This window comes from Xiphophorus maculatus, chromosome 7 (assembly GCF_002775205.1).
Source record: "Xiphophorus maculatus strain JP 163 A chromosome 7, X_maculatus-5.0-male, whole genome shotgun sequence".
Lineage (NCBI taxonomy): Eukaryota > Metazoa > Chordata > Actinopteri > Cyprinodontiformes > Poeciliidae > Xiphophorus > Xiphophorus maculatus.
This window is the reverse complement of record NC_036449.1, coordinates 2,412,890-2,439,166: the sequence shown is the minus strand read 5'-3', so window position 1 is coordinate 2,439,166 and position 26,277 is coordinate 2,412,890. Positions and strand designations below refer to the sequence as shown.

The 26,277-nt window shown below is 39.1% G+C and overlaps 2 protein-coding genes across 2 annotated transcripts in view; one reads left to right on the top strand and one right to left on the bottom strand.

The window, feature by feature from the left end:
• The first annotated feature begins 2,344 nt into the window (after window positions 1–2,344).
• On the top strand, window positions 2,345–12,517 carry tnfaip6 (TNF alpha induced protein 6). The gene is made up of 6 exons (XM_023336472.1): window positions 2,345–2,494; window positions 3,147–3,284; window positions 4,830–4,991; window positions 9,929–10,157; window positions 10,542–10,582; window positions 12,074–12,517. Exons 1-6 carry the CDS (start codon window positions 2,395–2,397, stop codon window positions 12,208–12,210), a joined length of 807 nt encoding a protein of 268 aa, XP_023192240.1. The 5' UTR covers window positions 2,345–2,394; the 3' UTR covers window positions 12,211–12,517.
• A 7,443-nt stretch (window positions 12,518–19,960) lies between these two features.
• Window positions 19,961–26,277, bottom strand: part of itgb5 (integrin subunit beta 5) — a 53,410-nt gene continuing 47,093 nt past the window's right edge. The window contains exons 14-16 of the mRNA XM_005805289.2: window positions 22,631–22,750; window positions 21,182–21,348; window positions 19,961–20,579 (exon numbers count right to left, since the gene is read on the bottom strand). Of these exons, the coding sequence (XP_005805346.1) occupies window positions 20,490–20,579; window positions 21,182–21,348; window positions 22,631–22,750 (377 nt within the window). The 3' untranslated portion in view covers window positions 19,961–20,489. The remainder of the gene's footprint in view (window positions 20,580–21,181; window positions 21,349–22,630; window positions 22,751–26,277) is intronic.

The window sequence follows — 26,277 nt, the reverse complement described above, 5'->3', positions numbered from 1 at the left end:
ATGGATGGATTTTCTTTTAAAGCAAATTCTTTTATAACCTTTGCTCTATTGTTTTTTGTTGCTTTTTAGTTATTGTTCAATAGAGAAAAAAAAGTTATAGTTAGAGATAAAAAAAATCTCAAAATGTTGTAATAATGATGCAAATAAAGGATGAAGACATTTTTGTTTCTAACCACCATAAAAGCTTGGTGCCTGTTCTTTCTCAGTATATTTACCTTGGAACTGGGGATGTAGGAGACATAGACCATCTGGAGTTATTCACGTTCAGAGTTACATGCTGGGCTCCCCGATGGTCCGTTAAACTGACAAACTGTGCAGGGGGGCTGAACCACATCTGCCACTGTTCTTTGCTGAAACACAATTTCCCTGGAGTTTCTTGGAATCATTGCTATCGCCCCCAAATTTGGAGCCTCTTGTGATAAACAACATGTTGATTTTCTCTGTCCTATTAGTCATTCTGCATGCTACAATCAATACTTTGTTGTTCAGAGTAAAAGATTAGCATCGCATTTAACTAAGGATGCACGATATTGGATTTTTGGTCGATATCCAATATGCCAATATACTAAAACTCATTTGGCTGATAACCGATACCAATACCGATATTTTTTTCCTACACCTACTTACTGAAACTGTGTGGCTTTCTCTACTGTGGAATTAAAATACTGCATTATCTTTGTCAATATAGCCTGCTACCAAATGCAAATGCTAAAAAGGAAGCTGATGTAACACTTTCAACTTATCATGTTTAATGTCAAATTTATTCATGACATTTGCTCTCTCAAAGACAGTGGCAACACTCAAACAGCGCAAATTTGACATGCTGTGTGCAGGCATCGTTTTCACTGGATTGTCAGAAAAAAAACAGCTTTTATATCAAGTTATTTTGATGGAATGGCCGATGTACAATATTACATTTTACAGCTAATATCGGCCGATTCCCATAATATTGTGCATCCCTGGATTTACACATTTAATGGAAACAGGCAGCACAACAAATGTAGCTTGGAAAAACTCCCACATCATCCCCTGGTCCCTTGAAGATTTTGGCCTTTGCAGAAGAACCTGAAGTGTGGTGGCAACCACATGTCGCCTTCTGCAACGTCAATCAACAAGACCACAGCATCCATGTGGTGAAACACGGTGGTGGCAGCATCAAGCTGTCAGGATGCATTTCTTCAGAAGAAACAAGAAGACTGTCAGAGATGATGGGAAAATTGATGGAGTTAAATACAGGGAAGTCCTGCAGGAAAACCTGTTAGAGAGCATATACCTCCATCACCATGTGCATCAACACAGGGGTTCCTCAAAGCTGTGTGCTCAGTCCCCTACTCTACACATTCTACTGCCCTGCCTTCCACCAAGCTTGTGGATGACAAACTGAGTGCTCATAACCAACAACAAGGAGTCTGCAAACAGGAATGAGGTTGGTTATGCAAAAGTCATAACTTATTTTTTAACATAAAAATAAATAAATAAAAATTTGTAGTTTTTCTCAAGTCCAGCCAGTCAGTTACCACTCTACATTAACAATGGAAGGGTCTCCAGCTTCATAGTCCTGTGTTCCACCTGGCTTAGTCTATGGTCTTTCATTATTCCCTCTGAACAAACTAAAAACATTCAGGGTTTTTTGTCAATTTAGCTTATGTCTATGCCTGAATCTCTTCATTGGAAATACTAATCATTAGTTATTCTACCACAGAAAATAATGAGGAGAACAACAAAAGATGCAAGCAGAATAATACAGCTTAAAGGAACCACCGACCGGAATGATTTGGCTCCATCCTGTACAAAAATTAGACATATTAATAGAAAACAACATATTAACGTATTCATTACAAGCTGTCACAATTTTTTGCGCTGATAAGCCAAATGTATTAGTGACCATCACATGTTAATCAATTCAGATTTTTGGTTGTTTAATTTTTTTAATTGTTCATGATATCCTGAAGACATAGTGTCTATGCAAATATGTGAAAACATTTCATGTAAAAAAGGTTCTCTGTGCACATTATTTACAAACACAATGAGATGATTTGAGGTCGGACAGGTTTCAGTTTCATTTGCAACAGCAGGAGAAGTTATTTTAAATGTGCCACACTTTAGGAGTTTGAGGATTACCTCGTGTAACCCCCTCACAGCACTTTCCCTAAAACATAAGTAAAAGCGCTAATCTTTATGTAGGTCAAATAAAATAAAATAATTAAATAAATCAATATCCAAACAGGGTAGCTATAAAGAACCCTGGCTGGGTTTAATTATTTCACTGTGCTGGATATTTGCCACCTCCCCTGGGAGGCAGGAATGTGTATAAAAGGCAGCGGCTGCAGAGCAGCAGGGGACAGAACGACAGAGAACATCTGCACAGAGCAGCTGCACACCGTCAGCCACAGGATGCACGTCTGGGCTCTACTCTGGACTCTCGTCTTACTGCTGAAAGAGGCACAGTCGTGGGGCTTCAGAAATGGAATATTTCATAACTCAATATGGCTGGGTAAATATAACTAACACATCCTGATTCCTGACAATGACATCTAATATCTGTTTCACAGAGTAGCCTGGAAATTATTCAACTTCAGTGATGAGGTAGAGAATTTAATTAAACCGATCAGACAAATCTCGCCATCAGTGATATTACTCTTGTGAATTGCTCTTTTATTTTATTTTTTACAGTTATTTTCATGTTTTTGTTGAAATGTTCTGCTTTTGTGAACACAGCTACAGCTATTCTCATTTAAAGGCTGATTGTGAGGCTTTAATGGAGCATGAAAGTGTCCAGCAGTTTGTGCCAATCAGTGTGTTATAGCCTGGCTGTGCTGCATGAGGCCTGTAAATACATGGAAATGACTTCACCTCGTACCTCTCAGATTCCCCAGCAAAGGAACTTCCCAGCTGAAACCTTCTTTCACAACTATTACATCAATCAAAGTAGTTTTTTTTCTTCAGGAAAAAAGAAATTCTCTAAACACTGCTGACTTTCCCACACACTTCACTTCATGAGAATGACTCTTTGGAAAATGAGTTCTTGTATGTGTTTTATTGTACTAACTGGTTTGGTTCAGACTCATCAACAGGGCTTTTTAAAAATTTTTTTTTAACATAATTAATGTAAAAGCCCAGACAGAGGTCGTGTTTCTCTCTGACAGAACAAGCAGCTGGGGTTTATCATCGGGAGTCACGCAAAGGGAGGTATCAGCTGACGTACAAAGAGGCCAAGGCTGTCTGCAAATACGAGGGAGGGACGTTGGCCACCTACGATCAACTGGAGGCAGCGCGACAAATAGGTCTGTAGCTTTTCACTCATAATCACAACGCAAATTCACAGATCAGCGCCTGCATTTCAATGTCTTTTAAAGCAAACCAGGCTCCTCTGCTGTAAAAACAACACTGATTTCCTCCGCCCCTGATTTCCCCTGGTGGTGTGTATTCTCTCCTTGCTCTTTAAAAGGCATCAGATGGAGGAACAGTAGTGATGCAAGACGACCCTTAACTGCTGGAATGCTTTTAGCTCGAAGGAGGAGGTTAAAGGTTAATGGGAAGCAGTGTCTTTCCAAGAGTGCAACAGAGTCCTGAGCCAAGGCTGATATTGAAAGATCTCAAACAAACCATAAAATCCTGTTAAGATGGTCTTAGGTTCACTCTAGAAATTGCTGGGTTAAACTTCTTAATCCAAATACATGGGTTGCTGTACTGGGTCAAAGGTGGAGAGTTTTAACAAGAAATGCACCAGAAGTTTGTGGTTTATTTATCTGATTCCTGCAAAGGTCTGAACTGCAGCTTCTGATTTTTATTTTCTAAACATAATATAGTAATATGAATGCTGCAAGTCACTCAATGCCCTCATATTGATATCACATATGGGTTCAGACATGACGAAATCAATCATTCTGTATGAAACACCATGTACCTCCATGGTGCACTTTCAATGGTGTGTGTATGTTGGGATGAAAGGTGTAAAATTCACACTGTCAAAAAGTCAATTTATTTCTGGAACATTTTGACTAAATGAGACATTATATAGATTATGTTTGTGTTGCTTCTGTTGATTATGTTGATTTTCAGCTTACATTTAGGGAAAACTATTTAAAATTTTAATATTACATCACACCAATCAAAAACTACTTATAAAAACACAAATATGGGATTAATGAAAACTTTGTTTAATACAGGCTTAGAGGTTATTATTTTTAAAGAAAACCTTTAATCTGGTGTGTATTCTAATTGATTGAATATGACTTTATGTTAGATGGAGTTGAACCTTCACCAGTGACAATAAAAGTGTTGCCTCATTTGATCGAAGGTGATGCTGGAACGTTATTTACTTAAAGCTACACATGTTCCTATGATGAAGCAAGAGCTATGTGACTGTGTGATACTGGTAAGAGTTGTGGTATATAATAAATGTGTATAAGAGAAATGGAATATACAGAAGACAAAAAAAAGATCTATTTTAGGTTTTCTTACAGCAAAAAGGGTCTGAGGTTCAAATCCTGGCTGTGACACAGAGCTGGGTTAGCAGAAACCAGCAGCTTTTCAGAGTGCGGGTCAAATCCTCTGGTTGCCTGCTTCTCAGTGGCTACAGTTCAAGGTTTCCAAGGCAACCTTGCAGGAGGTCAGTTTTATAGCTGACCACTGATTGTGATCTAAACCCCTGGAGTCTCCATGAAGAAGAACAAATAAATCTTCAGGTGCTTTCTAAAAGACTTTCACAAACTATTCAAACCAGGCAGTGTTGCTGGAGATTCTGAAAGAAAGTTCTGGATGGTCAGCTCTGAGTGTGTGACCAGTGGTGCTGTTGAACAGAACATGGCGTTTCTTCTCACTTGCAGGTTTCCATGTGTGTGCCGCCGGCTGGTTTGACAGAGGACGTGTCGGCTACCCCATCGTCAAGGCCGGGGCCAACTGCGGCTTTGGAAGAGTCGGCATCGTTGACTATGGATACAGGCTGAACAAGAGTGAGAAATGGGATGTTTACTGCTACAACCCAAACTGTGAGTAAATGCTTTACTTTAATCATAATTTTAACATTGCTGAAAGGAGACTTTTTTTTTTTTTACCGTAGCAGTTTTTTTTAACTACGTGTATTTTTAAAACCCAGTGCTAGGCTCTAACGGGGATTTTAAATCTTTTGAAGCCAAAGTTATTCATGAGTGTGATGCTGAAGTTTGAAAGGAGAACACACACATGTTGATGGCTTTTCAAAGTTATGCATTTTTAAACAGCATTTAAAAAGAGATGTTTGAAAGAATCAGAGCATCAAAATTACTGAAACAAAGTCAATCTGGAAACAGAAATGTTTTGAGACTTCCACCAGGAATGTACCTGTATGAAGACTTGGATCGATATCGACATGAAGATTTTAATACTGCTGCTATAGCCGATGATCGATATTTATATCTATTGCATCATCTATAATTTCATCCACATACGACATGGTTTAAAAGCGACCACACCACCTTCAGTTGATTCTCTGCTTTAGTCAAACACCCATAATCCTTTGCTGCATCACTCTCACATAACTGAACCCCACATGCCTCTCTCCTCTGTATTTTAACTCCATCCATCTTCATTTTAACTAGCTTCATTGTCAGTACTAAAGAAAACCCGCCCCACAGCATGACGCTACCACCGCTGTGTTTAAGATGAAGTGAAGGTTTTTCTCCTCACATTAGATCTAAAATAACTTGAGCTATTTTACACAAAAGGTCAAATTATTTAGTACTAAGTGTGTGAAGGTGTAGGAAACATAAACCCAAAACATCTGCAGCTGTAACTGCTATGAAAAGTGCATCTACAAAGTTCTGACTCAGCATGGCTGACGATTGCACAACACAAACTTTCAGACTTTGTAAAGGAAAAAAAAACAACTCCATTATTTCCTCAAGCTTCATCATTACAGTGTAGAAGGTGAAGAGATGGGTGGGGCTATCAGGACAAGCTGAGCACAACACGATGGTTTCATAAAGGTCAACAGCCCATTTGTGTTGTTGCTGCACTGCAGGAATAAATAAGTGTTGTTCTAATGATCTACTCATTAGAACAACATCTTAATAACCTAAAGCACAAATGTTCCAGGAAGGCATCCTGCATGCTGAGGCCATAAACGTTTATCTTGAGGAAAAAGAAACATGGTGTCTCTCTTTTACATGAAGCTAATTTTGACATGGATTGCATTTGATCATAAATCTGCTTTAAAGCTGCAGTATGTAACTTTTATAAAAAATGATATATACTGCTCAAAAAAATAAAGGGAACACTTTAAGTGTTAAACACCTGTTTAAGTGTTCCCTTTATTTTTTTGAGCAGTGTATATATTTTTTTACATATTTTTCAAAACAGTCACCATGGCGTGACATTATAATATGAGACAGATCATCTGTGAAAACATCGATCTCCTCCACCTCCACCCTCACCCTGAGCTGCTATTGCTGTCTGAAGAAATTCACAGCTCCAGACCAAAATCAACCAATCAGAGCTTAGCACTGTCAATCCTGCTCATGTACACTCTATTTTGCGGAAGACCATCTGTCAACATTAATTTTAAAGTAGTGCCATAGATTCTTAATTGTATTTTAGCTGAATGATATCTGTTAAAAAAATATTTCTATTTGGGTTAAAACTGAATTTTACTGATTAAACTGAATAGGAAACTCAGTGTGATAATGGCGGAGGAACGGCTTACCATTCCAGTAAACCTGGTGGCTATGCTAGCTAACACGAGGATTCATGGCAGGTTCTGTAAGCTGCAGAGTATCAGAGAGCAAGGGTGTGAGCAGCGCATACACAAGCTTAATTGACAGTGCTCCTCCTGGCTCTGATTGGTTGTTTCTGACAGGGCAGTGTGTTTCTGCGGTTTGTGCTGGGAGATGCCAGAGGATCTTGATTTTGATCTTGATCTATCAGACTCATACTGTCACAACATACTGACAGTTTTATGTAAAAAATCTTTAATTTCTTCATATAAAAGTTACATACAACATGTTTAAAGATGAATGGGGGAGATTTATTAACGTTAATGCTTTTACTAGCTGAGCAACTTCAGAGTCTCAGTGATGGAAACTCCTACGTCATAAACAGAGTCACCACAGGAAGCTGTCATCACTCTGGACGCAAGTCAGACGTAAAAGAAGTGATAAAGACAACATGAAGAAGAACATTCTGACTCAAAACCACAAACTGACTCCCACCGATGAGTTATGGTGGTTCAGACCAAGAGTAAACCAGCAAAGGAGGAAAAAATGCAGCTGGATAAACTGCTAGAGCGGCAGCTGAGCAAGTTCTGACTGGAAGTCACACATAATCATTTTTAAAGTCTCCACACCCACAAACAGGACGCAAGCCAAACCGTCGGTGCTTACAGAAGCTTGTATTCACCCAGTCAGATTCAATAAGCTCTTGTAGCAAATTCTCAAAATCTCAGTTCAGGTTTATATTCACACAATCGATATAAAAAAAATTTTTCATGGACCGATCACTGACAATGCAGCCATCAATCCCCTGACACGATGAAACAAACCTGAAACCAGTGATCCTACCAACATGGCCGACAGCAAAAAATCGCTTTTCCTTTGGTTTGCAACGATAGCTGCTGCTGATGTGCAGCAGAGTTGGCTCTTTTTCACACGAGTTGGGCTCTAACTATGCTTTACTGAGTGTGGAAGTTTCCAAAGCTAAGTCCACAACAATAGAAGTTTTTATAGTTGTTGGCTGATTGGTGACACTTGGAGGATGAACTAGGAACCAGTGACACACTCCAGAGAGAGATAATCATTGTTAATACCCACAGGGAATAATTTCTGGTGTGGTTATATTTATTTAATGGTGCAGCAAAGGATTTTGAATTCTTCCATAGCACCTCATATACACTTTATTTTCTCACCTGTTACATTTTGATTTTCTTTCTTTGCTCTATATTGCAAATAGCACTAAATGTGCTATTAATGCACACAACACGTGCACATGGGTATTTGATATTTATATTTGATATTCAAAAATATATTTATAGAATCATTATGTTCAGCAAGAACATTCATATTTCGCAATTTTCCAATAAATGTTAATTTTACTTAATTCAGATGATTCTTTTTGTGAATTTCACTCACATAAACACATTTCTCTAAATAAATGTAAAACTATATAAGGGATAAAATAGTTAGTTATTAAAAAAATGTATGCATGTTTGTGCAGAACATAAAAAACTTTTCCCGGCAAGTCTTTCCATAACCAGCTTTCACGTAGTTGTTGTCATGGAGACGTGCCTACCATCCTGCTCAGAATAAAGGCTGTTGATGAAATAAAATGGATTTCTGTGTCACGTGATATTTACAGTTCACATAAAACAGATAACCACAAATTACTAATTAAATGTTCTTAAAAACTCTTCTCAAATATAAAAAGAGAAGTCTACATTAAAAATAACTGTAGTTAAACTCATTACACAGGAAGTTAGTGGCAAAATTTTTTTTAAAAATAGTTAAAAAAGGGTGAAAATGTAGCTTTTACTCACATTTTTACACTTTACCTGCTGACTGAAGGCCCTACTTGGAAATCACTGCTGCTCAGGTCTTGAGCTTTTCTGTGTTGCTCTGATCTTTTTCTACATTTTGCTGAAAGCTTTCAAACTTAAAAAAACGTCACTGAAATTGCAATCTAGTTACAGATTTAAGCTTTTTTTTTTTTCTCCGAAGAGTTTTTGCGGCACTAGTGGCTTGTATTTTTTCCACAGTAGGCAGACAGGAAGGAGGGTGAGGAGAGGGGGGAAGACATGAGGTAAAGGTCGTCGGGACCGGGAGTCGAACGCGCGACGTCCGTGTCGAGGACTAAGGCCTCCAAGCGTGGGGCATGCTGACCCCCAGCGCCACCACAGCACGCCCCTCAGAGTGAAGCTTTTGTTGCTTTTCAGAAAAGTCCAGAGTTTGTCTCAACAGAGTCTGGCCCTTCTGTCAGCTCCTTCTGTCCAGATGCGGCCTCTGGGCTGTTTAGAGTTTTTATCACTTTTAAAGGTAAAGAAGTTTGAAAAATGAGCAAAAATACTTTTGGTTTAATCAAGACTGAAGAAAAACACATCAAAAATCTGATATGAGACTCTTTTTTTTATTTCCCAAATCTTGTAGATTATTGGAATAATTTCTTACAGAGGCTTAACTTTTTAAGGCTATTCAAAATGTGGAAATGACATCATGTCTCAGTAAAACTAAGTGAAAAATAAATAAACAGCTGAATAAAACTTCCTTGACCCTACCGCACTAGAACTGCATTCATTCTGCTAAGTCAAAGGCGCTCTCTAGTGGTGAAACTCAACTATTGCAGCTCTGATTCTCACCTGAAGTGCATTTCCTGACCTCAATTCAAATCTCACTTCACAGACAGTCTGGGCTTTCTCTCATTCACTTGGATTCATCCAGTAGAAATTGAACCAGGCCAATCAGTGAACAGACAAAGTTGTGAACAATGATGTCAATTTTCTGCTCTAATTTTGAATTGTAGTCTGTCTGTCGTTTTAGCAAAGGCAGCAATGAAAGTGAACAAAGCCTGGTATGTGTTGACCATACTTCCATATGTTGAATTAACTTCTCTCTTTGCAATGGAGAATGGTTGTTTACAGCGCAGATAACATCTGGTAAGCTTAATTCATAGCATCTAAGGAGCGCACTACATACGTCAAGGGCAAACATTAACAATTGTTAGATAATGTTTTAAACTTAAACCAGGAGTCCACGCCTCCAGGAAGCAATCATTTCTCAGTAACCGAGAATATTTCTCTATATTCCAAAGAAACAGTCCCAACACAAGTGTGTACAAGTTTAACACAGGCAAAGTGATAAACTTTCTCAAGAAAAAACTACGTAACAAAAGATCCTCTTTGCAGCGAAACTGCTAAAGATACTAGTCTTCAGTAGTTTCATCGTGTCTCCCATGTTCCCAACAGCCAAGGAGTGTGGCGGCATTCTGACTGAGCAGCAGAAGATCATCCAGTCGCCCGGTTTCCCTGACGAATACCAGGACGAGTTGATCTGCTACTGGCACATCCGAGTGCGCCTGGGTCAAAGGATTCGCCTCCACTTCCTGGAGCTGGACGTGGAGGAAGACACGTCCTGCCTGGCAGATTACCTGGAGGTGTACGACAGCTACGACGATGTGTCCGGCTTTGCTGGGAGGTGAGTGTCAGCAGTTAACCTGTGTGGAAACAGGGAAAAAACATCACACTGCAAAATCCCAGTATTTTTGGTCTATGGTGCAAACATTGTAATACAGTTGAAATAAGACCAAACTAACTTACACATAACTTTTCAGCAAGATATGGGACCTTATTTTAAGTCAATAATATTCATTCAAAGTACTAGTGCCACTGGCAGATTTTTTCACTTCTAACAAGGGAAAATGTCGTGTTACAAGTGAAATGATCTGCCAGTGAAAGGTAGTTTTACTGAACACAAATGCTTGCCACAATATTCAGATATTACATGTAAAAAACATAAATTCCTGTCCTACAGTGGCATTCCTGTCTTTACTTTTATAATTTTTCTTATACCTTTCTCCAGATTCTGTGGTGACAATTTACCAGGTGACATCATCAGCAGAGGTGAGCTGCCATCATTTATACATGACAGGAAACAGTTTGAACTCTGGTTAAACTGAAGTGTTTGTGTGACTGCTGGTTCATTCAAATCATGTTTTTCTCATTAAATGAAAGAAATTGTGACACTTATAGCCGAATTCTTCTCAATTGAAAGACTTTCAATTGAGAAGAAAGGTTGCAGAGAACCTGTTTAAGTTTTCTTCATGGTGTGATTTCTTTTTCCCTTTTTGTCACCGTTTTATCATCTGCATCTATTTAGCCTCATGTGTAGAAATGTGGTTATAAAATTAGCCAGCAGCAGCAAATCACCCATAGTTACTTTTTTGTCTGTTTATGGATGAATCTTTTTTTTTTTTTTTTTTTTTTTTGCAAGAGTAAACTGGCCTAAACTGGGATTATCAGAGTTTTTATGGTGTGAAATAAAATATATAATGAAATAAAATACAAAAAAGAGGGGAAAAAAATCTAAATACTTATTAGCAAACAGATTTACAAAGGTATGTATACAGACCTAAAGTAGACTAAAAGGGAAAACAAAAAGAAATTCTGCCAAAAAGGAATCTTTAAAAAAATTACATATATATATTTATATTATAGATAGATAGATAGATAGATAGATAGATAGATAGATAGATAGATAGATAGATAGATAGATAGATAGATAGATAGATAGATAGATAGATAGATAGATAGATAGATAGATAGATAGATAGATAGATAGATAGATAGATAGATAGATAGATAGATAGATAGATAGATAGATAGATAGATAGATAGATAGATAGATAGATAGATAGATAGAAATAGAATTTTAATGACTGATAACCTAACAGTATTTAAATGTAGTCTTTCTATTTGATTAAAATGTTGGGTGGATATTAGAACTCAACACACATGCTAAGTTGTTTGTTTAATATTACAATTTTAATAATTTTTCAAAAACCCTTTTTTTATTTCCCTCATATGGCACAACATGCACCACACTGGATCATCAGTCTTGCAGGTTTGTTCTTTGCTCTAGGATTCCCTCTAGAGTTGTAGAAGCAGGAAAAATCACCTACCTTCCTTTGACATTAAAATCTCTACGATTAGGGCCATTATGGATACAAAAAATAACAAGGTAAATTTCCGCCAAAAAATCTCAGAAATTTTCTTGAGTTGTAAAAGTCTAAATTATTCTGATTTAAAAAAAAAAATTATATCAGAAACTTTATAGAAAAACCTTGATTTCCAAGTTATTTTTCTGGAAAATTTCTGAGATTAATCTCAAAGTTTAGTTTTCTTCTAGCAAATTTTTGACTTTTCAACCTCAGAAATTTCCCACGGACAAGATGGCCGCCAATGTATCACAGGAGAAGACATACTGTAGACAAACAATCATTGCAGGTCCCCCAACGCAAATTAGAAACACTAAGTTCCATTTTATTGCTAAGTGTAGATTTGACTGGCAGAAGTTTCAAAGCGTTGATCAAACCGGTTTCTGCTGTGTTTCAGGAAACGTGATGACCCTGAAGTTCCTCTCTGATGCTTCAGTAACAGCTGCTGGATTCCAGTTACAATATGTTGCTTTTGATCCATCGGCCGGCCCTCAGAACCAAACCTACGACTTTCCCGCTGCTCCTCTTCACTGATGTCACTCTGTTGCTATATTTATACTGATGGTTACCTCATCTGATGGAATGAAGAATTAGTCTTATTGGTTTTTCTAAATTAACAATACTATGAAACAAACGTTCTTTGTTTATTACTATTACTACTACTATTTCCCACTTGCAGGACTCAAGACATACAAAAGATTGTATCTAAAAGAAGTGCAAAAAGTTCAGCTAACTAAAGATGATGTTTATCAAAAAGACCAAGTGACTGTCCATCAGAATACTGATACATTATATCAAAAATACAACAGAAAGATGTGAAATAAATTAAAGATGTTCTTTAGTTGTTGCTAAATACTGGTTTGGTTTAGTACTTTAGCATTAGCTGTTGCTAAATACCAAGTTGGTTTAGTGCTTTAGGATTAGCTACTGCTAAAATTCCATGCTGGTGTAATGTCTTGTTCAGTTACTGAATTGGACATTAGCTGAGGGGTCAACAGAAGACAATTTCATCCATCAAATCTTTGAAAAACTGTCTTCTGTTAACCCTTCAGCTAATGACTCAAGACGGACCAGATGGATGGTCTCATGGGTGGACCGGTAACCAGTACAGAGCTTCAAGTTGGACGCCAGCAAGGTGTGATGTTGTGAGGACGTTTAGCTAACATAATCCAGCCAATCCAAAAGGCTACACTGATAGCTCTATCTCCAGTTCTCCAGCAGAGATCATGCTTTGCCAATTATTTGTTAAGGGGGCACTATTATGTATTTTCCATGCTCATAGTTCCTTTTTATATCACAATCAAGTAAATGTTAAATCAGCTGTACTTGTTTAGAACTTTATCAGGTTCAGAGGTCTCCAAGGCGCTTCACACTACATCCAATTATTCCCATTCACACACCGATGGTGACAAGCTGCTGGTTTGTAGCTACAGCTGCCCTGGAACAGTCTGCCAGAGGTGAGGCTGACCTTAAAGTGTCTCATGTTTTTCCTACAATAAATGTTCTTATTTACAGTAACAACCTGACAGGAAACACAAACACAGTGGAGAGCAGCAACAATGTTATAGCTTCCCAGTGAACAACCACATACAATACATTAGTGACCCTACTTATGCCTTAGGCGCCCACCACAGCCACTAGGGGGCAGCAGATGACTTAATAGTGGGGGCTATAAAATTATTGCCAGTAGTGGCCACCCCGTATGTTGGAGCGTCTTTCAAAGTTACTGAAACACACACGTACCAACACATAGTACGTCTTTATATCTTCACAGAAACTTTTCATTGACTTCCATTCATCAGTTTAGCCTAACCCCGACTCTTACCTTAAACCTTACCAGAACACGCTTAACCCTAAACTCAATTCACACCTTAGTGCTAAACTTAACCCCAGACCCAAAACAGCTCTACTTCTCGTGGGGTTGAGGGTTTGGGACCTATAAGGAGCAGTTGGTCCCCACAACATATGTGTTAGGAAAAAGCTCCTCCTTACAATGTACAAATGTATCAAATACAAGGACATGCACACAAATCAATTCAATCAGCATAAATGAAAACCAGTGGAACCTATCGCTGTCACATTACACAGTCCTGTCTGCAACAAGCAGCTGGCAGACTGAGCTTTTGAAGAGGTTCCCAGCGACCAATCAGAGCTCACTTCTCTTCCATTCCCCACAGCAGTGCTGCTTCTGGCACAGTTCAAACAGCACAGCTTCCTGGTGGCTTAAATAAACACACAGCCTGTGTGGAACCGTGTGGGCTGGGTGGGACTGGGCCTCAGATCAGGTGGACAGTAACGTTACTGTTCCTGCACAGGAGCTGAAAGCAGCTTAGAGTGCTGCTTTAAACGGTTCGCTGAGCTTTGTGTTGGATCTGAACTGAACTGCAAAAACACCAACAGAAAAAATGAACACTTCAGTTAGCATTTTTATTACTTTGTATTAATTAGTTAAAAAAGAAGTAGAATACTGTGTATTTCTCTGTAATAATTGTGGGTAAATTGTGTTTACCTCTTCATTCCTAATGAACAGAAAAACCCCATTAGGTTTACTGAGATGGAGCATTGTTTCCTTTGTGAAATTTGAACACCTAAGCTGCTTTCTCTGCACTTTCTTGTCTCACTGGTGACTTTTCTATATGCCAGGTTGTTTCAGGTAAGAATCAGTTGAATCCAATTAGCTAGTAAAACAGACTATTGCACCAGATTCTGGAACAGGATTTTTGTGATAAACATGTTGTTTGGACAAATTGGCCAGCAGATTGTCTAAGTGTGAAGCAAAGACAAAGATTCAGCCCAATCATCTCAGGCTGACTATGAAGCACGGAGGTGAAAGGGTAATGATTTGGGCTACAGCACCTAGGCAGTTTGGTGACTTGCTCACTGATTTGAGACCAGAAGAAGATGACTGCTTTGGTTTTGGTGAAAACAATAAGCCTTAGCTGCTCTGTAGCAGGTCCTGAAAGTTTTTAGCAATCAGACAGATGACCTCAGTCATTATATGGTTAACTATAATGACTGAAAAGTCAAGGTTACGTAGCTGTAAGATCAGTCCAAATCATCCTTCCACTACCATGACTGACAGTAGCAGGTGACTTGCAGTTTGCAGCACAGTTAATTGTTCTGAATTTTTCATTATAATGTAGTTTTATTTCCTTGTGACCGTTCATCTAATTCAGGTAGTTTTAGTTAACTATGATAACATTGGTTTGCAGGGACACACTCCTGTTTCGGTTTCCTCTTTCGCATTAATGGACGTCTGGTTGTTTGGAAATAGCCTTGTAAGCCTTTCCAGGTTGTCAGGCAGTGATATTTGCTGGCGACTGCTGATGCGTTTCCGCTTTGGCATTGATGAACAATCACTGCGGCAGAACACTGACATAAACCTCTGCTATAATGGGGCTGATGATAATTATTTATGATTCAGTATTTGAGCATTTGATTCTGAACTGACTGTCAAATCCTTTTTAAACTCATAATAACCTTGGATCTGTTGTAGATTGTCATACAGTTGAGTTAATAGTCTTGAGTCAAAAGTCAAGTGTGCTTCATTTTGTTAAAATTGACATTTTTACTGACTTATTTCTCTGTTTGCTATTATGTAAAACTTTAGTATTCTAACCGGGCATTTTTACTCCTCCCTCGTCTCGGCAGGGTGAGAGGTGCTGTGAGGAGAAAACAGGCCTAGGGAAGTTTTCCAATAAAAAAAAAAGGAACTGAAAAATAAAAAATATATATTTTAGCAAGCAAGACAGGAAACTGGGAGTGTGATGTCAGCTGGCAGAACATTGCAATAACTCACACACACACAGAGGAGGATGGACACAAGAAGATTCAGTAGAGTGTGTGTATTGTTTCTTGCTCCCTCTGTAGAAAGAACACAGGTCATCCTGATAAAGGAAAAGGCAATAATAGCTCAAAGTAGTTTACAATAAATTAATTTTGTTTTATTAATAAAAGGCTCCAGGAACCATTGATGTCTGTGATCTAGTTAAATCATCTACAGTATTTAAAAGACAGTTTGTGTTTGAGCTCATGATCTAAATGGAAACTAAAGAGAGAATTGATTACAATTAAAAAAGCTTTGAGAAAAATTAAATGCATGAAGATTAATAATAATAACCTCATCCTACATGCTCCACATTGTTAGCAGCTTTGTCTGGAGTCGGTGTTGTGTCCTTCCCCTAAGCTCTGCGCTGACGGATCATTAAAATTATTGATGGTGTTAATGAGGTCAGATTCTGCTCTGTGCTGCAGTTATTGACTTCCAACAAATTTCCCACTGCCAAACCGCTTTCTGCCTCGGTCGACTCTTTCTGAACTGGCTGTCACTCCTCCTCCTCCTCCTCTTCCTCATCAGCACACAGTTGTCTCGATGGACGATTAAAGCCTTTCTCCTCTGGGACCAAGTCTCTCTAAACCAAGAGGGCAGTGTGCAGGGTTTCAAATTCAGCCTCTCATTTCAATCGAGTGAAGATAATTTTGACTAAATCTGCCAGGGGTGGAATTAATTTTGGACTTAATGGAATAAATTAAGATCTTTCACTTTTTATCACATTCCAACCATAAACCCGTGTGTATTTTAATAGAGCTGCACAAATATGAAGTGTGAGGAAAATGAAGCTCATATCTCTAACATGTGAACCGGAAGACAAACAAGTGTTTGAACTGAGCCGTTTATTGTTACATCAACATGTGGACATGTCTTCAAGGACCCTGCAGGAAGAACATTTCTGTTCCAGGAGACCAACTCTTAATAAAAACACACAGCCATCCATTTGGCACTCTCAAGTAATATTCACAAGCCCCCTCCCACACAACAGCTGTGTTTCCATTGAACATATAATTGTGCAAATTGGAATTATGAAATTACATTTGCTTAATTCAGATAAGGGAATTTAAAAAAGAAATTGAGCTATGATGAGGTTGTTTTTTGGCCATATAGATGTATTTTGAAAACTGCAATGGGAACACTTTTTTCATTTGGCACAAGTCACTTGATCAACAGCGGGACGTTACTACTGGCAGAAACGTCAAAGAAGACGACAGGAAGTGGCAGGAGGATGATGGTGCTGGGTGTTTTGTAATGACTTTTCACGTGACTTTAAATGTGTTTCAGCATTAGCATATTATCGACAAGGTTTTGTGCATATTTGTAATGGAAACACAGCTAACAACACCCAGCTAGCTGTACAAGTTCAGCAACAACACCACATCCTTTATCATGCAAAAGGCTGGTGATAATGGAAAGACATTTACAGATGACAGCACAGAAAAAGACAACATAATTGTTTGAACATTGAGTCATCTCTGCATTCAGGACTGCAAACAAAGCTCTTTTTTATCTCCCCAAAAAATTATGAATAAAATCTGGATCTATTCAACTAATTAACTACATATTAATTTTCTTCTATCCAAAAAGTACAAACCAACAACTGTCAACAGGTTTAAACAGCAAATCAGTGACAACCTCCAGCTGTGTTTCCATTAACCAGAAAATTGCACAAATTGAAATTACAAAAATAAATTGGCTTAATGGAAACAAGGAAATTTCAGAAAAAAACTCACGTTTTTTTGAGTAGGATGAGGTTGTGTTTTTGGCTGTGGTCATGGATCAACAATCGCATGTAACTACTGGCGAAAACGACAAACAGGAAGTGGTAGGAGGATGACAGTTTGTTTTTTTTGGACAATGTGCAGCTGGCTCCTCCAGAGCTCTCACAGCATCGCAGTTCATAAAAGGTTGTGTCATTATATTGAGTTCAATCCATAACTTTTCTGTAAAATGGCCAACTACAATTTCCCCAACGCGACATGCCTAGCCCCCAAGTAGCTCCCAAGTAGCTTGTCGCTCCAAAGCCTGAATAAGACATCAACGTCTCTTCTGATTGGCTGACAGATAATGCGCACTAGGCCATGGCTGAATTATGAATATATCTTAACTGTTTACATCTCTTGCTGCCATGATTTTTAATGACTTACCACGTGAGCAAGTTTATTCACGTGTGATTTTAATTTAATTTCTTATTTAACAGAAACACCACAATTGCAAAATTGTGTTTTTTCAACATTAGCAGAACATAAACAAAGTTTTGCTCTCATTTGTAATGGAAATGCAGATACACATGATCTCTGCTATTAAGGTACACAATATAGTGGCACGGTGAATTAAAATGAAATCACAATAATGATCTTTGAAAATATTTAAGAGTTTAAACTGACATGAAGCCCAGTTGCTAGGCTGTCTCTTTACAACACAGTGGAAGACGATACGCGTGTCCCAAACACACCCACTGGTTCCTCTGTGACAACCCACACACCAAACCCCAACTGGGCCCCATACCAAACCCCAACTGGGCCCCGTACCAAACCTAATGGTGCTGTTATTGCTGTCAAACGTGTTTCAACAGCAATACCTCCACTCACTGTTTTGACTGATGCTTTGGAACCTCCTGTAACATGACAAGTCAACTCATGTTGGAACCATTTACACCTTGTTGCATTCAGTTTAGTAATTTCAGCTCCTTAGATATTAATTCATTAACATGTCCTGACGCTGGTCTACATGGTGACCCAATTACAACCACATCAAAGGATTCCTTTTGGATTAACTAGGCACCTAATTTGTTTTCTTGGCTGTGTTTCTCACTGTGAGTCATTTAGAATCTTAGGCTGCTGTTGTAATAGAAGATTCCCTGGGCAAAGTAAAGGTTTTATCCCATCAGTTTGTGCAAGTTCTGACTTGCACACCATCTGTAAGCAGGACTCTATGTAGGATGGTCAATTAGAGACAAGAGAAATGGATTCAAGACTTGAAGCAAAGCATTTCTAGGCACTCTGTCCACTGTAATTTGCATTCTGCAAAGGGTCTTGATTGCAATTTGTGTCAATAATTCACGAGAAAATCCAAACCTTCCCTCCCTTCCAAGTAGATGAGTCACAACAGGACTGAAAGAAGAGCGGTCCTCACACTTAATCAACTGGGAATGACTCAGCTTTTAAAAATAATAGAGCATGTGTTTTCAGTAACCACAAAAAAGTTGCTCTGACCTAGAGATCCACCAAGAGTTCTTCTGGTGACCAGAATCATCAGGCAAACCTGTGACCGGCCATTAGAACTTTAAAAGTCCCATATTTCCCCCCCATTTGTAAAGACACTAAAAGTAAACACTTCCAGGTCGATAAGGAGAACTCTCTGGTTGTTCTTAAAGGTTCTGTGTGGTTGGACCAATAGTTTTCGTTGTCGCCATTGTGTGATGATAATACCTTCATTTTGTTCTCAGTCTGCTGTCGTGCACCCCTCTTTGTCACAACCCTCCTGGCAAACTTTTCATTGCACTGTGCAGGCAGAGCAGAATTTTTTGGTTATTTATGCAGAAAGGCACTGGGACAGCAATGTTGTGTAGCTCTGACTACTCAACTTCCCAAAGCTGCTTTTTCAGGCAGAGAGCTGGATGGATTTGATCTTCCGAGGTATTGAGGAAGTACATAAACATGTAACAATGGGTAAAAGTCCCATCTTTCTTTTCCCCCCGTTAGCATGCGAAATAAAGATACTGCAGCTCATCAGTCATTATTTTTTCCAAAACTTGTGAACTTGTAATAGTCAATCCTCTCTGACATGATCGTTGTGTTCACCATCCTACAGTGGTTTCACTTGGCTCGGTGCGGCTTGTGGACTTTGAAGGGTGTGTGCGAAAAAGAACGTTTTGAAACCACGTGACCGCGAGTCAACAGTTCAGGTCGACCATACTGGGTCCTTTGCTGAGCGAAGAAAGCTCAAACTAAAGTCAGAAGAGGCGCGGAGACGTTTTACAGGATATGTTGAAACAGAACAAGACGTCAGTAAGTAACGGGAAGGCTGAGTGGAGCACAGCAACGGTGCTCAGGTTTCACTTTTCATTCTAACTGGTGAATGGCTAACACCAGACATCACAGCCAGTTTAAAACATCAACTCTCTGACTGGCCATTACCTCTGCTCCTCATTTGTAGACGACATGATCACAACAGGAAGGCAAGAGGAAAATATGTTCAATGCTCATCATAAATCTTTGTGTATTTTAGTTCTTAAAGGGAACCCAGATTCAGTCAAACTGGTGTCGGCAGATCAAGCTTTAGAAAAACTGGGAGTTAAAATCTGATTGGAGCTTCTCTTGAACTCGAGGTGAGGCAGTTTGGTTCCCGTCGACAACACAAGAGGGACACGAGTGCAGTCTGTTCATGTCCAGGTGTTAGTTTGTTAATACCCTGCTGTTCACATTAACAGAAGAGAGTAAAACTGCATCATGTGATCAACCCAAACAAATCTTTACAGAATTAGACATTTTAACACCATGTGTGCAAAATAAAGGTAAGACATCTGTTGCTTAGTAAATATTAGTAGTATCAAATGATCATTACAACCTTCTTTAGAAATATAAGCTAGTAATATGCTGCAAATCAGAGTCCTGCTGAGTGAAGAGCTCATTTCTCAAATGTGTCTTTAGTATTTCTGAAAATATGGAAATATAAGCCAATATCCTGTTCAGTACATGCTGCTCTATGTGGTTGGAGTTAGGAGTTTATCTTGTGTAAGCTGCACATCCACAGTTTGAGTCTGCTCCACGCTCCGAGTTTAATCGTCCGTTTGAATCTCCTCAGGAACAGAAATACGACAGACTCAACGTCTTCTGGGTTCGTTTGAATCGCTTGTCAGCAGCGTGGACGGGTGGAGAGCGGAGAGAGGGAGGGAGGGAGGGGTGTGTTCAGTCTGCTGTCCTCCATCATTCAGGGGTCTGTGTGTTGGACCGGTCCTGCCGTGCCCCATGCAGAGGGATCAGTGGACCCCGCCGTTAAAAGACTTCTCAAACGTTTCCATTTCTGCAAAGTGAGTGGTGATGGGGTCCTTGTACAGAGGGTTGGATGCCTGGAAAAAAAAAACATTAAAAAAAGTAACAAATAATACAATACACCAAGTACAAAGAAAGATCAATAAGTACGATTCCTGCATAAAAATAAAACAAAATAATTATTATGACGTGACAGGATAATATGAGACAATCTGTGAAGAAAACTAAACTCCTGGGCCCTCTCCAGTGCTAACTGCAGAAAGACACCAGTCAGAAACAACCAATCAGAGCCAGCAGGAGGGTTTTAGTGCTGTCAATCACTTTGTATACACGCTGCTCACACCCTCCTCCTTTCTCTCTGCTACGTTACAGCTGGTTTACTACAACATAGCCTGCCATGAATGCTAAGGCTAGTTAGCATGCCCGCTGATGACTGTGGATAAACAGTTTTCTTACACTGATCATCGGTCTAATAAACTGTTACAACATGGTGACAGCTTTATCAAATTTTAATCAAGCTGCACTAAGTTCAGGATGTTGACTCTACTGTAAATGGGACATGAACATCCACATGGTAGAGACTGTTTGGCTGCTGGGTGCCACCAACACGACGGTCAGAAAGCAGCTCATGCTAGCTAAAGCTAATTATGTTAGAAAAGACTGAGGACGTCTTCCTTACCATGAGGTACCGGGCGCGGACCCGAGCGCTCTGGAAGCGAGAGAACTCTCTCCGGTCGTGTATGGTGATGACCAGTTTCCAGGTGGCCAGCAGAACCACTCCCACCAGTAAGATGGTGCTCACCACAACCAGTAGGACCGTTAAGGCAGACGGACCACCTCCACACTCTGTGACAGGAGTCATCCAATCAAACAGGTTACAAAGAAAGACAAGATGTCAGGTTTAGATTCACGATAGGCTGAAAAATCTGAATACATCACCACGGTAACAGACTTAACTGCTGGCAGGTTTTTTTTTTTGAAGAAACTCTGAGTTTCAACCTGACCTGAAGCAGATGTTCTACATCAGTTCTCCACTCCTAAACTCAGTTTAAAATCCAAGATGAACTATTTTAAGATGTCTTCCTTGATTGGATTTGCTCATTTAAAGAGGATCATATAAAAATTGTTGCTTTCATCAAATTACTTCATTTTAAAGATATTTGTAAAAGCTCTCCCTGCTGGCACCGTATCCTGGTTCTGAGTAAATGTGTTAAAATGTGCTGAACTACAGAACTACAGCCCAGGTTCAGATGATCGTTCTCAGATCTCTGTTCCAGTTTCAATGTGAACTCCGGGTCACCAGATGAACTGTTGCATCTTTGTTCTGTATAACATTCAACCGCAGCCGTCCGCATCATCCCTGCAGACGTTCAGATGGAACACGCAAGAAATGTTTTTCTTTTCGTTTTTTTTACAAACATATAATGTATTACTTAAATAATTTACATATAATTACAGCTAAAACAAAGACTCATTTTCATTCAGCTTCCTTTACGTTCGTCCAGTCTGAAGGAAATGCTGCCTTTATTGACAGTCTTGGTAAAAAGGGCAGTTAAAACCCGATATGTACAAACACCAAAAAAAAAAATTGTTCTCACTGACTGAAGTTAAATCAGACAAAAATTTTTAGGCAAGTTAGATTTACCTAAATTATTTCTATTGGCTGACCTGAAACAAGAAAAGTTTGGTCTGATTTCACAGCCATCAGTGAGAAAAATAATACTTGGCATATGTAAATAAACCAAAACATTTTATTTGGTGTATGTAAATATCTGGTTTCAACTGTAGGACTGGAAAAAAAAAAGTCTGAGTTATTTTTTTTCTGTCAGTGGCTCTAATCCTCTTCTGTAAATAACAGCCTAGTTAGTAGCAGGATTTTTTTTAAAAGTAGACCCTGCCAGACAACATGAAGTAGGCAAATGGTGAAACAATCAGAAATTAAAATATTATTTTCACATACAATCAGGTTGGTTCGGTAAACTTTTCATCCCTTAAGAAATAAAATCTTGATTTGAAAACTGCTTTCCATATTCACTCAGGTCGTTTCAGGATATGAAACATTTAAGAGGAAAAAAAAAACCCAAAACAGAACTCATTCACTTTTAGTTGACCGAAGTGAAACACCGACCCGGCTCCTGGAGCGCGGTGAGGATGGAGCGTCCGCTGACGTGCTCCAGGTACGTGAACTTCATCACACAGTCGTCCTCCGTCTTATACACACACAGCACCGCTGTATCGTCCTCGTTTTCTGCACAGTAATGGAAGATAGGAACAGGAGTTTCACTCGTCAGAAAATAAATAGAGGAAATCAAATCAATTGAAAACATCAAGATCAAAACAAAAAGCTGAAAAAAAGGTTTCATTCATGGCAAATGTTAGTAGAAGCAGGTTTCTGGTTTGTTAGTTGATTTGTGGACATGAGACATGAAAATATTTCAGTCTAGTGATTCAATTCCAATTTTTAGGGTCATGATTTGATTCAGAAACAAATTTTAATTCAGAAACCAGTTGTTCTATTCAGACTGTCTAGAGAGTCTGTTTAAATGATGTGACAAGAGGAGAGTATGGTGTAAACAAACAGAACATTTACTTCATTCTTTCCAAATTCCATCAGTTTATATTTAAACAAAAATAGTGGATACAATTCTGTAACTTCTATAAACAGTATTTAGGTTTCTTATCTGCGTCCTTAGCTGTTTCTTAAATAAAAAAATATTTTAAAAAATTATTCAAAATACACAAACAGTGAGACGGCCCTCTCCGGTGGCCCAGTGGACGTGTAAAGCAATACAAAGTGCACTCACAAATAGTAGACACATAGACATACAAATTAAACGCATTAAATAGATTTTTTTTCTTCTAGATTTTTGAAACCATTCAGAGTTCCCAGGACTGGGAATTATGATTTTCTTTTCACCTTTAGTGTTGAATAAATGAGAAGGAGGATTCTTGAACACTGCCTGATGGTTTGTGAGGTCACAGCTTTACCAAACAAGGCCCTCATTCCCTGATGGCGGCGCTGACTTTGTGGATGCCCTCGTTTTCAGTCAGTCTATCCCCAAACCTCACGAGGGAGGGTGAGGCCATTCCTCCTCCCTCCTTCCCTCCGGCCCTCCTCTTCTATCTCATGCACAAAGTATCCAGAGCGTACATGTGGAGTCCATTAGGGCCACTCAGATGGCTGGAGTAGCGGGGAATGCAAAGAGACACGTCAGACTTGGAAGCGGGGCCAAGCAGGGTCGCAGTGGAATGTTTCTGAACGGCACGCAGCCGAGCGCCACGCAGCTCACGAACCAACGTGGGATCATTGACACGTCCCTGACACATCCAGCCACCGCTGGGAGGAATGGAAGGACAAGGCCAGGGACATCAGACAGCTCCACTCTGCTCTGCTCTAGCCGGGTTCAGGCTCCACCCACTGGCTTACTGAGAATACAGAATGGAGGGGCGGAGCCTGGCAGCAGGTGTGTTTGCTCAGTGGGTGGATACAGGTGACGAATGAGGTCTGTGGAGGATCTGAGTGTGAACGGATTAAGCCTTCTAACCTGATGAGAGGGTCTGCAGTGGGACACCTGACATCTTTGTTCATGATGTAATAAATAGGCCAAGCTTTGAACAACTCAGAGTGTTCAATCCATCTTCTAAACCAGACCTGCTGACTACCTTGGACTGAGTTTGTAGCAGAAGAGTAAATCTCATTACTTTGTGTCGGTGTAAAATATAATAATACAACTACTGCTTTACCAACATTACCAGTGTACATAACCCCTTTAGCAAATGTGCTGAACAGCGTTCAAGACATTAGCTTTTACTATCTGAATATGTCAGCTAACATTAAAGGGGCAATATTAATATTGCCCCTTTATTGTGCCATAAAATGGCACAATAAAGTAACTATGTAACCTTCAGTTGTTATAAAAATGTTGTATATGTTAAATATAACTTAAAGCAAATTGAACTTTGTAATTTAACACCTTGAAATTGGGCCAGGGAGTCTAAGAAATTCCTGAACTTTCTGAAACTCCGCCTTTATGAAGTCATCACAACATGGCTCCTCTGTTAATCCTTTAACAATGTTGCCAGCGTTGCTCTGAGAAGTAGCTCCAATAATGAGCTCAGCAAATGTTCCACCAGGTGTTTGCTAATTGCTGCTGGCTAGTCTGAAGGAGCTGAGTGGGAGGGTTGAAGAGGAGGGGTTCTTTGTGAGGCGGAAGCTCTAAAGCTGCATCTCCAAGGTAGAAATTGGTTCATTCAGGCATTTTGTACAGCTGAATGGTTGCCATGGAGATTGAAGGATTTCTTAATCAAGGTAACACTTTTGATGAGGGCATAACATTATAACATGATGTAAAGTTGAAAAATGCAGATTTTACATAATACTGTCCCTTTAAGAAAAGACAAACTGATGTAGAGTTTTTACTTAAGTATAGGCTTCTAAAAAGTTATTTGCTGAAACGGACGGCAAAGCTGTGTGCTTTCTGTGTGGAGAACTTACTGCGGTGTTTAAGGATTACAATTTGAACTGCCACAGAGTAAACGTGTAAGAATTTGACTGATTCAGAGCCGACACAAGTGTACCAGGACTTGCTCGCTAAACTGAGAAAGCAACAAGGATGTTTCACAAAGCTCCACTTTTCACCAGTTAGGAACAGATTTGTAACATCCCACAAAACTGCAAGATATGGTAAGGATGAGAGTAGTGATGTCTTTGAATGCAGACTGATCTAACTGAGATCTAACTATTTAGCAAATAATAGGCTGTGTGAGATTCATTAGATGACCACAGCTTTACCAGTAAGCCCATGATCCCAGGATACCTGTACATTCTGAACATCAAAGCTGAAAATACTGGTTGATGCTAATAAGTGGATACAGGAATATAAAGGGGAGATCTCACATCAGATAAAAGCTGGAGATATTTAAGGCCTAGGAAAGGCTGACGTCTGCAGAAAACATTTCATTTTAGCCTGAGCCACATCAACGGCACAACTAAAGAGAGACTCATATGGAATATAATAACAGGAAAATATTCTCTGGTTATGTGTGGCAACTCTTCATCAGGCCTTCCAAAAATAAAGGAACCATGACTGAAGACTTACTTCACTTTTCTGAGATCCCTGTCACAAGTAGGGCAAAATTTTTTTATCCTGAATGTATAATTTCATGCTCAACTATAATAAATCAACTAAATAGTAACAGACCAATCAGCTGAGCAGAGACTCAGCTGATGATCAGCTCTGAAGGGTGATTGGAGAGTTACTGAAAATCTTAAAATAAAGTTTTATAGCATAAACTTTGGGAAGAAGCTTGTAAACTAATGTTCTGTTGGATTCCAAACTACTGAAGGTGTAAAAATACAACCAGCTCACGAGAAGTTTGGGTTCATGAGAATCAGACCAGGTGAGTTTTTAACATTGTTTTCCAAATTAGAAATAAAAATGGTAAAAGTTTAATAAATTCCAAACCATGTTATACGGAATATTTAACCAGATTGACTAGTTAATATTTTCTGCAGTGTCCATGTTCAAGTTTAATCAGTTTAATATGTTTGCATGTTTCACCAGATTCCTCAAGCTAAAAGTTAAATCACCAATTTAGCGACGTTAGTGGCTAACAGTTAGCTGACTATGTTGTTCTCACGGTGCTTAAAAATCACATTTCTTCTGTCTCTGTGTCACAATATGATTTTTCTAATGAGTAACCAAAACTGCTGCAAATAAACACTTTCTAAACACTTCTGAAGGCTCCTCTGGTGTTTATGTAACCGCGTCTTGC

What these genes read in the sequence shown, in the direction of transcription:
- tnfaip6 (XM_023336472.1), top strand. Translation starts at nt 2,395, where the DNA reads ATGCACGTCTGGGCTCTACTCTGGACTCTCGTCTTACTGCTGAAAGAG. An exon ending in TCATAACTCAATATGGCTGG is followed by an intron (nt 2,495 to 3,146) that starts GTAAATATAACT and finishes TCTCTCTGACAG; the next exon opens with AACAAGCAGCTGGGGTTTAT. An exon ending in AGGTGACATCATCAGCAGAG is followed by an intron (nt 10,583 to 12,073) that starts GTGAGCTGCCAT and finishes GCTGTGTTTCAG; the next exon opens with GAAACGTGATGACCCTGAAG.